At 37.1% G+C, this 11616-nt stretch overlaps 1 protein-coding gene across 1 annotated transcript in view; it reads left to right on the top strand.

Moving 5' to 3' along the window:
* Window positions 1–9098, top strand: part of GPR37 (G protein-coupled receptor 37) — a 19277-nt gene extending 10179 nt beyond the window's left edge. The window contains exons 3-4 of the mRNA XM_019509248.1: window positions 3529–3546; window positions 7800–9098. Of these exons, the coding sequence (XP_019364793.1) occupies window positions 3529–3546; window positions 7800–8618 (837 nt within the window). The 3' untranslated portion in view covers window positions 8619–9098. The remainder of the gene's footprint in view (window positions 1–3528; window positions 3547–7799) is intronic.
* The last annotated feature ends 2518 nt before the right edge of the window (window positions 9099–11616 follow it).

Here is an 11616-nt window from a genome sequence, read left to right as displayed (position 1 = left end):
CCTTTCCCACCTGTTTTTCTGAATATAATTCTCTTTAAAGAAGCTTTAGGAGCAGCCACAGGTCAGAATCTGCAGTATGGAGGGCAAGCAGCAACGTGGAATGAAGTGGAGTTGGCAGCTTCCCTTCTGCCAAGCTTTCTAAATGTGAGAGCTAGAACCCTCAGCCTTTTCATGGTGGGAGGGACCCGATTCCTTCAACAGAAAAATGAAAGTAGTGGTTCTCAACTTTTTTAGATCCGTGACACCTCTAGAGAGACTTGAGGTAGCCCTCAAAAATGCCAGCTCTTACTTCCTCCCCTCCCCCCCCCGCCTTTTTTTTTGACTACAGAAAAATAATAGAGCAACTGTTCAGTTGCAAAGAATTCAGAAAGACTGCAACAAAGCAGGACAGGTTAACACTACAGATTCCTAGTTAAAATCTCTGGGTTTATCATGTGAGTCATGTTTGTCCACACAGCAGTGCTAACACTGTGGCATCCTGCAGCCCCTTTGAAAGGATCTCAGGGCATCCTGGCTGGGAGTCGCTGTTTTAGGGTGTAGACAGGCATTCTGACTGTATTGCTATTATGCACCTATTACATCTGCATGGTTCTGTATCAGTAAAAGTGTAGCTAAACCTCCCTGACTTTACCCCCGCTTCCACCCCGTGAAAGTTAGGGTGATATAGCTCACTCACTACAGGACATACCAGTTACAGCATAACAGCTGCAGCACGCTTCAAGCAGAAGCTTTTTTCTCTTATTTCAAGTGACTACAAATGCACATTTGTCTATATCCTTAGAAAGGAATTCAATGATACAGAAAGATAGAGCTTCCATTCCCTGAGCGTGGGGTCCTATATTTCCCACCTTCCACTTTTGCCCCCCTCCCCCATTTCTCTTACAGTGTAAACGAAAAAGAGTGATAACCAATATTAATAAGCTTTTTCTTTTTCTGAGTGCTTAATAACCATTAGATAAATACATAAATCCCACAGTGATGAGAGGTAGGATTGATATAACTGGAAGATAGAAAATAAAGAGGTTCAAGAATTTGTTTAGGATCATAGTGGCTAGCTTAAGGTGAGAAAAGGTCAGGTTTAGAAAAGGTCCCTGCCTTCTAGCCCTTATTCAAACTTAACAGGAACCTCTCAGTGTGATTGTGTGTGTGAATATGTATTTTGCTATTAACGTATATAACAGAGGTCAGCTATTTTGGCTAAAACTGGAAATAAAGTTCTTTAAATGTCATGGGAAAAAAGGTTATATACTGAGAGACTACATGGTTTAGGGATTCAGAAATGAGTCCAGAATGTAGTTCCCCTAGGGGTGCCAGTTTGAATTCAGTTCAGGTTGATAGAGAATTAAATCAGTGCCATCTGAGGCCTAATCTTTAACATGTATTAAATGAGTACATGGCATTATTCCAGTGTCTGGTGGGTAACTTCCAGCTCACAAAAGCCACCACAATTAGCATTCTTAGTGGAAAGTGATTGATTTGGCCTGGAAATTAATTACTCTTTCCCTCTAGAGTTGGTCCCTTCAGGGCACATTTGAGGGATGTAAGTGGGATATAATGGCAAAGCTGGCCATTCTGGACCCGTTCCAAACCTGTCAGTACAGTCATTTTGTGTGTGTTGTATTAACAAAATAAATACATATTTTTAATGGATATTACTAATCTCACTCTTCTAGGGCTACCATTGTACCACATCTTCCCCATTTCTTTCTTTCACTTTCGCACTTCATTTAAGTTCAGTGAGGGTTTTGAGCAGGATACAGGTATCCAACAGTACAGAGAATTTTGTAACTTTGAGGCATTAGATTACTTGTGTCTTGTACAATTCTGAGCATCTTCAGCACTTATCTAATAATAAATAAAGGTTTTAAAAAGAAGCTTTAATAAATTGCTATCCTTTTATTTTATAGCTGCATGATGACAGCAGCTACTAGCACTGCTATATTTGGTGTTCCGTCAGCATTTCTTTCCTTTACAAACCTCTGTCTTTAGGGGTTTATAAGTTGTCCATAAAATTCACTTTTGGCTTAAGCGTTGCATGCAGCATTTCAGCATGGAACTGAATTTGTGTTAGACTGGGTATAAAATTGGGTCAGCAATATCTAAGTTGTTACATGTGTGGAAAGAAAAAGGCAGCATCTGATACCATGGCACTACTGAATGCTGTCTTGATGTAGACCCCACTGCTGATATTGAGTGTATGACAGGATTGTCCATGTTAAGTCTGAAGGTACAGGTTTTAATAATGTTTAGGTGCTAGCAGATCCTCATGTAAAGTAGTGATGAATTTGGTTCTTGCTGAAGGAAATTATTGAATTCTTTACTAAAAATGTAGGTTGAGTTTATTGTTCATTGATGGATCTTGAAAAAGAGAGAGAACTGAAAATGTAATTTATTAAACTAACAAAAAAAATGACATTTCTTTGAAAACAAAAGGGGAAATATATCTAACAGACTATCACTTTCTCCAGTGTTCTCAATGAATAGAATATGAGTGCACTAATGATTAGCTCTCCTATGCTGACAATACGGTTTTACTTTCCCTTTAGAAAGAATTCAAGAATAGCCTTCTGAAATCAGTATTCAATAGCAGCATGATAGGGCATAAGGAAGTGTAATAAATACAGACCATGTGTGTCCAGTAATACCTTGATACTAAGGCTCTGTGACCAAATCACAAAAAAACAGCCCCTTTTCCTATGTAAGTGAAACACTTCCACAATAACAACTTTCATGATTATCAAACTGCTTTTCTAATCATGAGCTTGACATGGCTCTTCTCCCAGGGTAATAATCTTGATTGCTAGTATCAGAAGTTTATTGTGATGCTAATCAGCTCTGGCCACTGTATTATTTCATGTAGTTGTGGCCTTTATCTGTCTTAAAACATAAAGCAGTAAACAGATTTTAAACATTGTTTGATGGTATGAGGATGGGGGATGTATATATTTTTTGCTTTATTGTGACCTTGAGATTGATATTCAAGGTTCAAAAAGTAGTATATTTAAAATGCTCATTTTAGGTCATTTACTGTGAATACTTAATTGTTTAATATTTTGCAGTATTCAGTGTATTTCTTTTAATAAATATAGAAAATACACAAACATTTTACAGATAAATACATTTGGCCAACTATCTTGGGCAAAGCTGACAAATATGTAAGGGCCACCACTGTGGACTGCATTAACAATGTGTTAAGATTATGCAGTTAGTGTAGATACAGGAGAGTTGTAATAAGATAATAGACTAGTCTCGGGAAAAAAAATCTTTATAATCTTTTTATGGGTATAAGGAACAGATAGAGATGGGCTAATAGATTGTCATTCTTGGCTCAAAATCTCTTCATCCAGTGGTCTTCAGGCCTTTTTTTTTAATGACCTTATGTCACAGCAGGAGTTTGGATAACTGGAGGTTGTTTCAGCAGTTGGGGCTGGCAGTGTGTTATGCAGTTAAATTAATTATGTATGCACTTATCCAATATACATTGTATGCTGTGATCTTTTTGTAAACTGATCAAGTTCCATCTCCAAGCTAGTTCAGTTTTTTGAGGTGCTATCCCCAAATCTTGTTCCTCTGAGTTGTAAAGGCTACCATCACATTTTTAGTCAGTTTTCTCATGGCCAGTTTATACCCTTTTATTTTTGTGCCAGCATTGTTCTTTAGCTTAAATGAGTTCTTTTGTCTCCACAGCTCTGCTTGAATCTATTCTGGGAGGTTTCTGGAATGCCAACATGCCTGCAACACGCAACACAAATGTGTCCATGTGCTTGCGTATATTCGTTATGGATTAGGATGTGTAGCCTTTATATCAAGGCAAATGCACATTACTATTACATTTTAAAAACCCACTGGACTACTGTATAAATTGGATTCAACATTTAATATTTATTTTAATGAATGCCCTATCATTTATCTCCCAGGTGTCTCTCAGCAGTCTCCTGGAGATTTATATCTAATTCCTGGAGACTCCAGGGCAATCCTGGAGGGTTGGCAACCCAGTCCCCAGTGTTTATCCACTTATGTTTATAGACAGTAATAATATCACCTCTCAGCTTTCTTCTTGCTAGATTGAATAAACCAAGATCTTTTAGTTTCCTTTCATGAGATTAGGCTCTTTATTCCTTGTACACCCTAGTTGTTCTTCTCTGAACCTTGTCTATATATCTTTGGGGCTTCCACCTCAACCACCCTTCAGTTATACAAGACCCTGATGAGGTATTTTGCACTCTGCTTTAATTCTGTCCCTGAAAATCTTATGTCTGCTAGCTTTCCCCAATCCATTTAATCTGCATTGCACCCATGATCACCCGGAGGCTTTTTCCTAAGGCAAGGACTGAGTGTTGTGGGAGACTGGCCATGAGCAGAAGTAGGACAGACTGCTCAAAGCTGTAGAAGATTACTTGGTTACTTGTTTAACCAAATGAAAGGGGACTAGAAGGGCAAAGCAGAAAAGAAGAGAATGGGTGTAAATAAACTGGCTTGCTCCTCCAGTGAATATTTTGATGAATTTAGTGCCACAGCCAAGGCCTCAGTTCTTCATTTGGTTTGACATAGTCACCTAAGGGCTAGTAAGGAATCTTAGAATTGTGTAGTATATGAAGGACTGCCATAGTGCTCAATAAAATAATGCCTTAGTGTACATTAGGAATGTATACACCATCCTTTCAATATTTTTAGAGAAGCAAAAGCAGTAAAAAAATATTCTTTGAAAGATTCCCATGGCAGTCTTGTTCTAGGTGTAGTTTATCTTCCCCACTATCAGATCAGGCCTCTTATTCAGTCATTTGTTTATGTGGGATTCTCAGTTCTTGTAAAAGAAGTTAAGACATCACTTCTTGTTTCATGAGTATCCAAGAAGGCAAGAAACAAGAACTCTGGGCTGTAAGAGGCTTGCCTGGAAAACTGAAAAAAGTTTTTTGCTACTTAAAATATATAATTCTATAAAGCTAAAGACATAACAGGCCTGATTCACTATTGTGCTGTATTTTACGCTGGTGGAACTCACTGGAAAAATGAGTAACTGAATCAAGCCTCTGCTACAGTGACTTATCCCATTTAAAGATTGGCTGCTTTTCATTGACATGCCCTTTTGTGATCCAGCAATTAGGTTTGTTTATAGTGTGTTTTCTGTATTCTTCAACTATCTAGGCACATCCCAGGATGTTAAAGATAGAGCACTGATCATAACCAAGGAAATGTGGAGTTTTTTCAATTTAACTTAAATCCTTAGTATTACTGTAACATTTGTGAAGTTTAATATGCAGTTTATTAATAGAAAGAAACACATTAGTGCTGAAATAGCTTATAGAAAAGTAGTTGGAATGTCCTCGAGCCTAGCTCTCACCCACACAGGCTATGAGTAACGCTCATTTACTTAAGTAAAGTTACTCATATCTTACGGTGTTTGGGGAGGAATCAGACTCCTGAATTGCTTTAAGGCCTGGAGAAGGTAGATGAAGTGAATTTCAGGTCGTATTTATCCTGTAGAAACTAGTCAGGGTTTAGACTCAAGTGTTCCACAGCATTTCTTTTTTTATCATTCTTTTCCATAGAATCACAAAGTTTACTAGTGTTTAAAAACCAGGAAACCATTGCTTGTCCCAGACAAACAATAGCTTTATTTAGCTTGGTTTCATTAATAAATGAACAGTAGAATTTTCAGAGCTGATTTCTGCTATTCCTAGTTTCCTCTTGCCCTGTTTCACTGTCTTCAACCTCTAAGTCACTGGTTAATTAATGTGGCAGGAACCCCGTAGGTTATGTTTGCTCACTGTAGATATGCCTTCTTTCATTATTCCCCCTTAACAGCTGCAGAGTCTCCAGTGTTCTAGCCACGGTGCAGTGTAGTAATGCAACTCAGAGACAATCACAGGAGGGGTTTTTAAACCATGATAGGGGTGGGGAGAATATGTTTTACTTAAAAACTGCACTCTCTTTTCCCTTGTAATGATGTTAAGTTCCATTCATTTAATTTAAATCTCAGAAATTTTTCTTTCTCCATCTACCTAAAGAGTTTGGCCAGAGCTGGCTATTGACATTTTTGGTATTCATGTTTGAAGATCTGGCTAGAGTTGTTGGAGCCCCTTTAGGAAACCTGTAGAATATGCATGTGCACGCATTTATCACGTGTTTCTGGGACAAAAATCCCAAGTCAAAATTTGCTGATTGGACTCTTCTCAGCCCTGATATATAAAACTTTTTATTAGTTTGGTTTGTCATCATTTCCTTTGAATGCTTATTAAAGGTTTTCCTACAATTCTTGTTTTTCTTCAGTCATTTTTATTTTTTGCTGGTGTTTCCCAAGCTTTATACTGAGCCTTATCAGACAGTTTAACACTCTAAATTAATAGGTGTGCTTATTAAAAATGTTTGAAGTACTGCTTTGTCATCTTTCACTATTCCTCCCTTTGCAGGTTAATTAATAAGAGATTGCATCTTACTCATTCCATCTCTCAGGAAGCTGCTTCAAAGAATTACCCAGCTAAGCCAATGCCTTACAATTTTAATCCTCACTGTCTAATACTTTGCACTGATATTGAATCTTAATAATCTGAGATGGTCGTTAAATACTGAAGGCCAACATGAATGATACATTTATATAATTGCTTTTAATTGCACAATCTATCTTTGCAGAACTGTTTATGAGATGTACATAAACAAGAATATTTCAAAATTGTGATAGAAATCAGAATACATTTTGAAATGCACCCTTATATAATCTTAAATATAGCATTCCACATTGTATCAGGTAAGCAAAAATTACAGTCAGTTGCCCAATATTTCCATAAATTTCACCAATTAATTATGTGAACATGTGGCTAATTCATTCTAACAGATATACGTTTTTTATAAATGATTGGAAAAATAGTTTAACAATTCCTGTTATTGTAATTTCATCACTGTTTTGCACCAGTACAGATTAGATACAACAGCAGGTTACAAAACCATAAGAACAAATGAATTGGAGTGCAGAAACACAAAAATCAAGGGTCTAGTCTTGATTTGACCTTGAAGTAAATACAAGTTCTGCTTTTGAGTATGACTTTTAGAAACTGAATTCAGTAAAATGTACTTAAAGTCTGTTGTTTTGCAGATTTGTTTGTAGGATATTGAAGGGTAAAATGAAACAAAATGATCTTTTGGTATCGGATTTCTATTTGCAGTTTTTAAGCTAGGAAAGATATCCATTACTTAGCATTTGTCTCTTGCAGTGTGTTTTTGGAACTTTGTCCAATTCAGTTTTAAAGTATGTATATAATTGGCCAATGGTAAGAGAGGGTGCCTATGTTTTGGGCTGCCAGAATTGAGCATCTGGCCTCTTACATCAAGCTGGTTAAGATATCTTAAACCGGGTACTCAGCAATGGAGGAAACGTAAGGCACCACTCACTTCAGATTAGTGGTAGCTAATATTTTTCAAAATTTCAACTAGGTGTATCTTCATCTTTGCCAAACATATTGAGATGCAGATCTGGCCTTTTTCTGAACACTCAACAAGGAAGGAATACCTTTAAAGGAAAACATACATTCCATATTTTTTTCACGTTTTAACAGTCTTGGTATTTTTCAACAGCAGTAATTTGGAAACTAATTATATTGAATTTAACTTTACCTGATATATGATGAAGAAAGAAGTTTTAAATGGACAAAAATATAAACAGGTGTAATTAATAAATTAAGTGTACTTTGTTGGTGCTCTGTACCAGATAGTCATTTAAGCAGTTTATAATCCACATTGCATTATATTTTTATATTCTTTGGATAGTATCAATATTAAAATGTGTTCCCTTTTCTGCCTCACAGGTAGCCTCTCTGGGAGTCACTACATTCACACTGTGTGCCCTATGTATAGACCGATTTCGGGCTGCCACTAATGTACAGATGTACTATGAGATGATTGAAAACTGCACATCAACTACTGCCAAACTAGCTGTTATATGGGTTGGTGCTTTGCTTTTGGCACTTCCGGAGGTAGTGCTACGTCAGTTGATAAAGGAAGACCCTGAATTTAGTGGCACTCTGCCAGGGGAGCGATGCGTGGTAAAGATTTCTACTGAATTACCTGATACCATTTATGTATTAGCTCTCACATATGATGGTGCAAGACTCTGGTGGTATTTTGGCTGTTACTTCTGCTTACCTACCCTCTTCACTATTACCTGCTCCCTAGTAACAGCAAGAAAAATCAGAAGAGCAGAGAAGGCATGTACAAGAGGCAACAAGCGACAGATTCAACTGGAAAGTCAGATGAACTGCACCGTGGTGGCTTTGACCATTTTATATGGGTTTTGCATCATTCCTGAAAATATCTGCAACATTGTGACTGCCTACATGTCCACAGGGGTCTCTCAGCAGACTATGGATCTCCTCCATCTCATCAGTCAATTTCTTTTGTTCTTTAAGTCATGTGTTACCCCAGTCCTCCTCTTCTGTCTTTGCAAGCCTTTCAGCCGGGCCTTTATGGAGTGTTGTTGTTGTTGCTGTGAAGAATGCATCCAGAAGTCTTCAACGGTGACGAGTGATGACAATGACAATGAGTACACCACAGAACTTGAACTATCCCCTTTTAGTACCATCCGCAGAGAAATGTCAACCTTTGCTTCTGTTGGGACTCACTGCTAACTAACTTTATGGCTTTATTTTTAGTATTTTTCTTTATTTTATTTTTAACATCATATTTTCCTTGTTGAAATAAAATACAAGAAAAAATCTTGATTGTAAGAACTGCCCTGCAGGCCAATTCCCATACTAACAGTTGTGCTTTGGAAAATAATTTCTGTTTTAGTTATCAAAATAAGAGAAAAAGAGCCGGCGTGGGTTTTTAAAAGCGTTAAATTGGTCTGGTGCTAGTCTTTTCCTGTTTGGGGATGAAGAAATCATGTCACTCCATCTGATTTAATTTCTTGTTAGTTTATTTGATAATCACTGTAACTTGATTGCATAGATGCATTTGTGGGTTTTTGCAAAATGTTTAATGTAAAAGATGTGGTGGAAAGTATTTGAAGTTAGTTTAAATCCCATTTACTGTACACCATTGTGAGATGATTTGGAGTTTGGAAAATTTACAAAGTAGCATAAAAATAAATGAGATTTTATTCTTTACCTTCAGTGTCAACCCACATTTAACAAGGATGTCCATAAAAATAATAAATTTCTTTATTAAAGACAAAAAAACTTTGCTTTATATAGAATACTTTAAATTGATCATATTTAATTTATCATTCTCGTATTAACACTTGGCATGTGTAAAGGAGATCATTATAATGGTATTTGCTTTATGCAAATAGTTTTTAAATGTTTATAAGGAGGGTTCAATATGCTACATTTAATTTTCTTTTCCCATCTGCAGATCTACAATGTTTAAGTTACTTTGTTCCTTTTGAGAAGCAAGCTTTGTTTTCATATTGAATTATATGGTGTGACTTCAGTAGTTAACTTTCCTCTTTGCTTTTTTTTAACACTAAAGTCATATCTTGAGTCTCTCAGTGTAATTCCTGTTGGTGTCAGTGAGAGTGCCACTGCACAGTAAGGGCACTGCTTTGCCACGGGTTTGGTGACAATAAATGTGAGGGAGTATAATATGTGGAAAGTGAATTCCTTTTTTACTTTGTTTTCCTGGTAGTTGCACTTTCAGACCCAGAGGGCTTGACTCAAAGTGCTTTGATGTCTGTAGAAAGATTCCCACTGATTTAACTATGCTGTGTGGATCAGGCCCACATTCTGAGATATACCATGAATGTTAAAAATGAGAATTATGGAAACAAATCATAAGCATTCAGTATGCATCCTTCACAGAGACCATGATCCTCGCATCTTTTTTTTCTGAACTGTGTTGTTTTGCTGACTGTCTCTTACTCTGCACAGATATAAATTGGGTATCATCTGCTCTAAATACTGAGTATAGTGTAGAGACACCCAAGCTAGCCTGGGTTCCAAAAGTAACCTAGTCAGGACAATGAGGAGTTTGTGCAAACTAACTTACCTTGCTTCTTGTCTGTGATGGCTAGACTGCTTGAATGGCTTGGATATCTCTGCTACATAGCAGACTTCAATGTCAACATAAGCTATGAGACTGGTTTAAATAAGAGATTCATTCACAGGTAACAGAATCGGCATATGCTCAGCACGTGCTCTGAAATTAAAAGTAGTTATAACTGATCCAGTCTACTTTTATCTACATACCTGTTCCTCCCATTATTCTCAGTATTTAGTTATATAGCGAAAACAAAAGAAAGGTTATTAGTCTGAAGAGCTATGCGCTTGACTCCTTGTTTTTCTCTGATTTTGAATCAGGTAGTCTTTATTGCATTAGACCTTAATAACTTAAGCATGTGAATAGTTCTGCTATAACTACTGTTAGGCACAGGCTTAAATTCCTTGCTGAATCTGAACCTAAGTTCTCAAACAGTTGGGTAATGTGCTTATCAGCTCCTATAGGCAGGAGCTGTTTTGTGGACTTTTTCTCTTTCCAGTCCCATTTCTGTACACCTCCTGTGGAAGCTAAAATGTTTGGTTACATGAAATGAATTTTAGGAAAGTTGAAAATAAACTCCCTCAACAAAACGGTTACAATTACTTACCTACCCTCAGCCCTGCTGCTTTTTAATGCTACTTCTTCCCCTGTTGCTATAAAAATCTACTATAGGAAACAAATCTCCCCTCTTTGCCCTATGTTAGCTATGAATTTGCAGCCTGAACTTGGTTCTGTTTGCTACCCCTCCAGTTTTGGTACAGTGTGCAATATACACCAAATACCTGGAAAAGTGATCACAGGAGCCACATGACAAGATACAAGAAAGTGCTTGTTTTTGCTTTATTTGGCCAAAAAATCACCTGGAAGCTTTAATAGCTGCATTTATGAAACGCAAGCATGATGCTCCACTGGGGCCACACAGAGCCACTAGCCACTGGGGGAGATAAGGGAGCATTAATCTTTCCTTCAACTTTACAGCCTGCAATAAGAGCATCCACATGGCATCAGGATCTACTGTTTGCTAGAGATGAAAGGCTTTGTATCCCATCCAGTTCTTTCCTCAGTGAGAGTCACAATACACATATGCTCATTCTTCCAGCAATTTCTTTGAAATAAATCATCAACAGATTCTTGATGAGAAAAGATAAAGGGGGAGGGATTTGCAAATCAATAGAAACTTCATGGCTAAAATCCCATTCATCTGTTTGAAACTGTATCCCTTGATAAGGACAGTAAAAATCTCTGGCTTCATGCAGTGGGACTTGATTGTCTAAGGTTTAATCTGTAACTAAAAAAAGCAGGCTATTTCCAGCTTTTCGTTTGGTTCTCTGTAGTAGCTGGACATGGGTGGCACCATTTTATTCTGATTTGTATTCTAAATTGATTGAACTACTCCTACATTAAAAGGTCTGCATTGTTCTAGGGGTATAATATAGCGATTGTGACAGAAGCGTGGCTTGTTAGTGCATGTAGGTGTCAAATGATAAATGGTCTCTTTTGTTTGCTTTAAAGATTGTGCACTACATTTTTTCCTATCCTAATTCTAGTTTGTTGCTCAGAAATCCGAGCCCCATTTTTTAGTTTGTTTGTTTTTTCCCTTCTGCTTTTCACTTTGTTTTCTATCACCAATTTTTCTTGGAGGTTCCC

Source organism: Gavialis gangeticus, unplaced genomic scaffold, assembly GCF_001723915.1.
Source record: "Gavialis gangeticus isolate Ggan-Ray unplaced genomic scaffold, GavGan_comp1, whole genome shotgun sequence".
Lineage (NCBI taxonomy): Eukaryota > Metazoa > Chordata > Crocodylia > Gavialidae > Gavialis > Gavialis gangeticus.
This window is presented reverse-complemented; position numbering and strand designations above follow the sequence as displayed.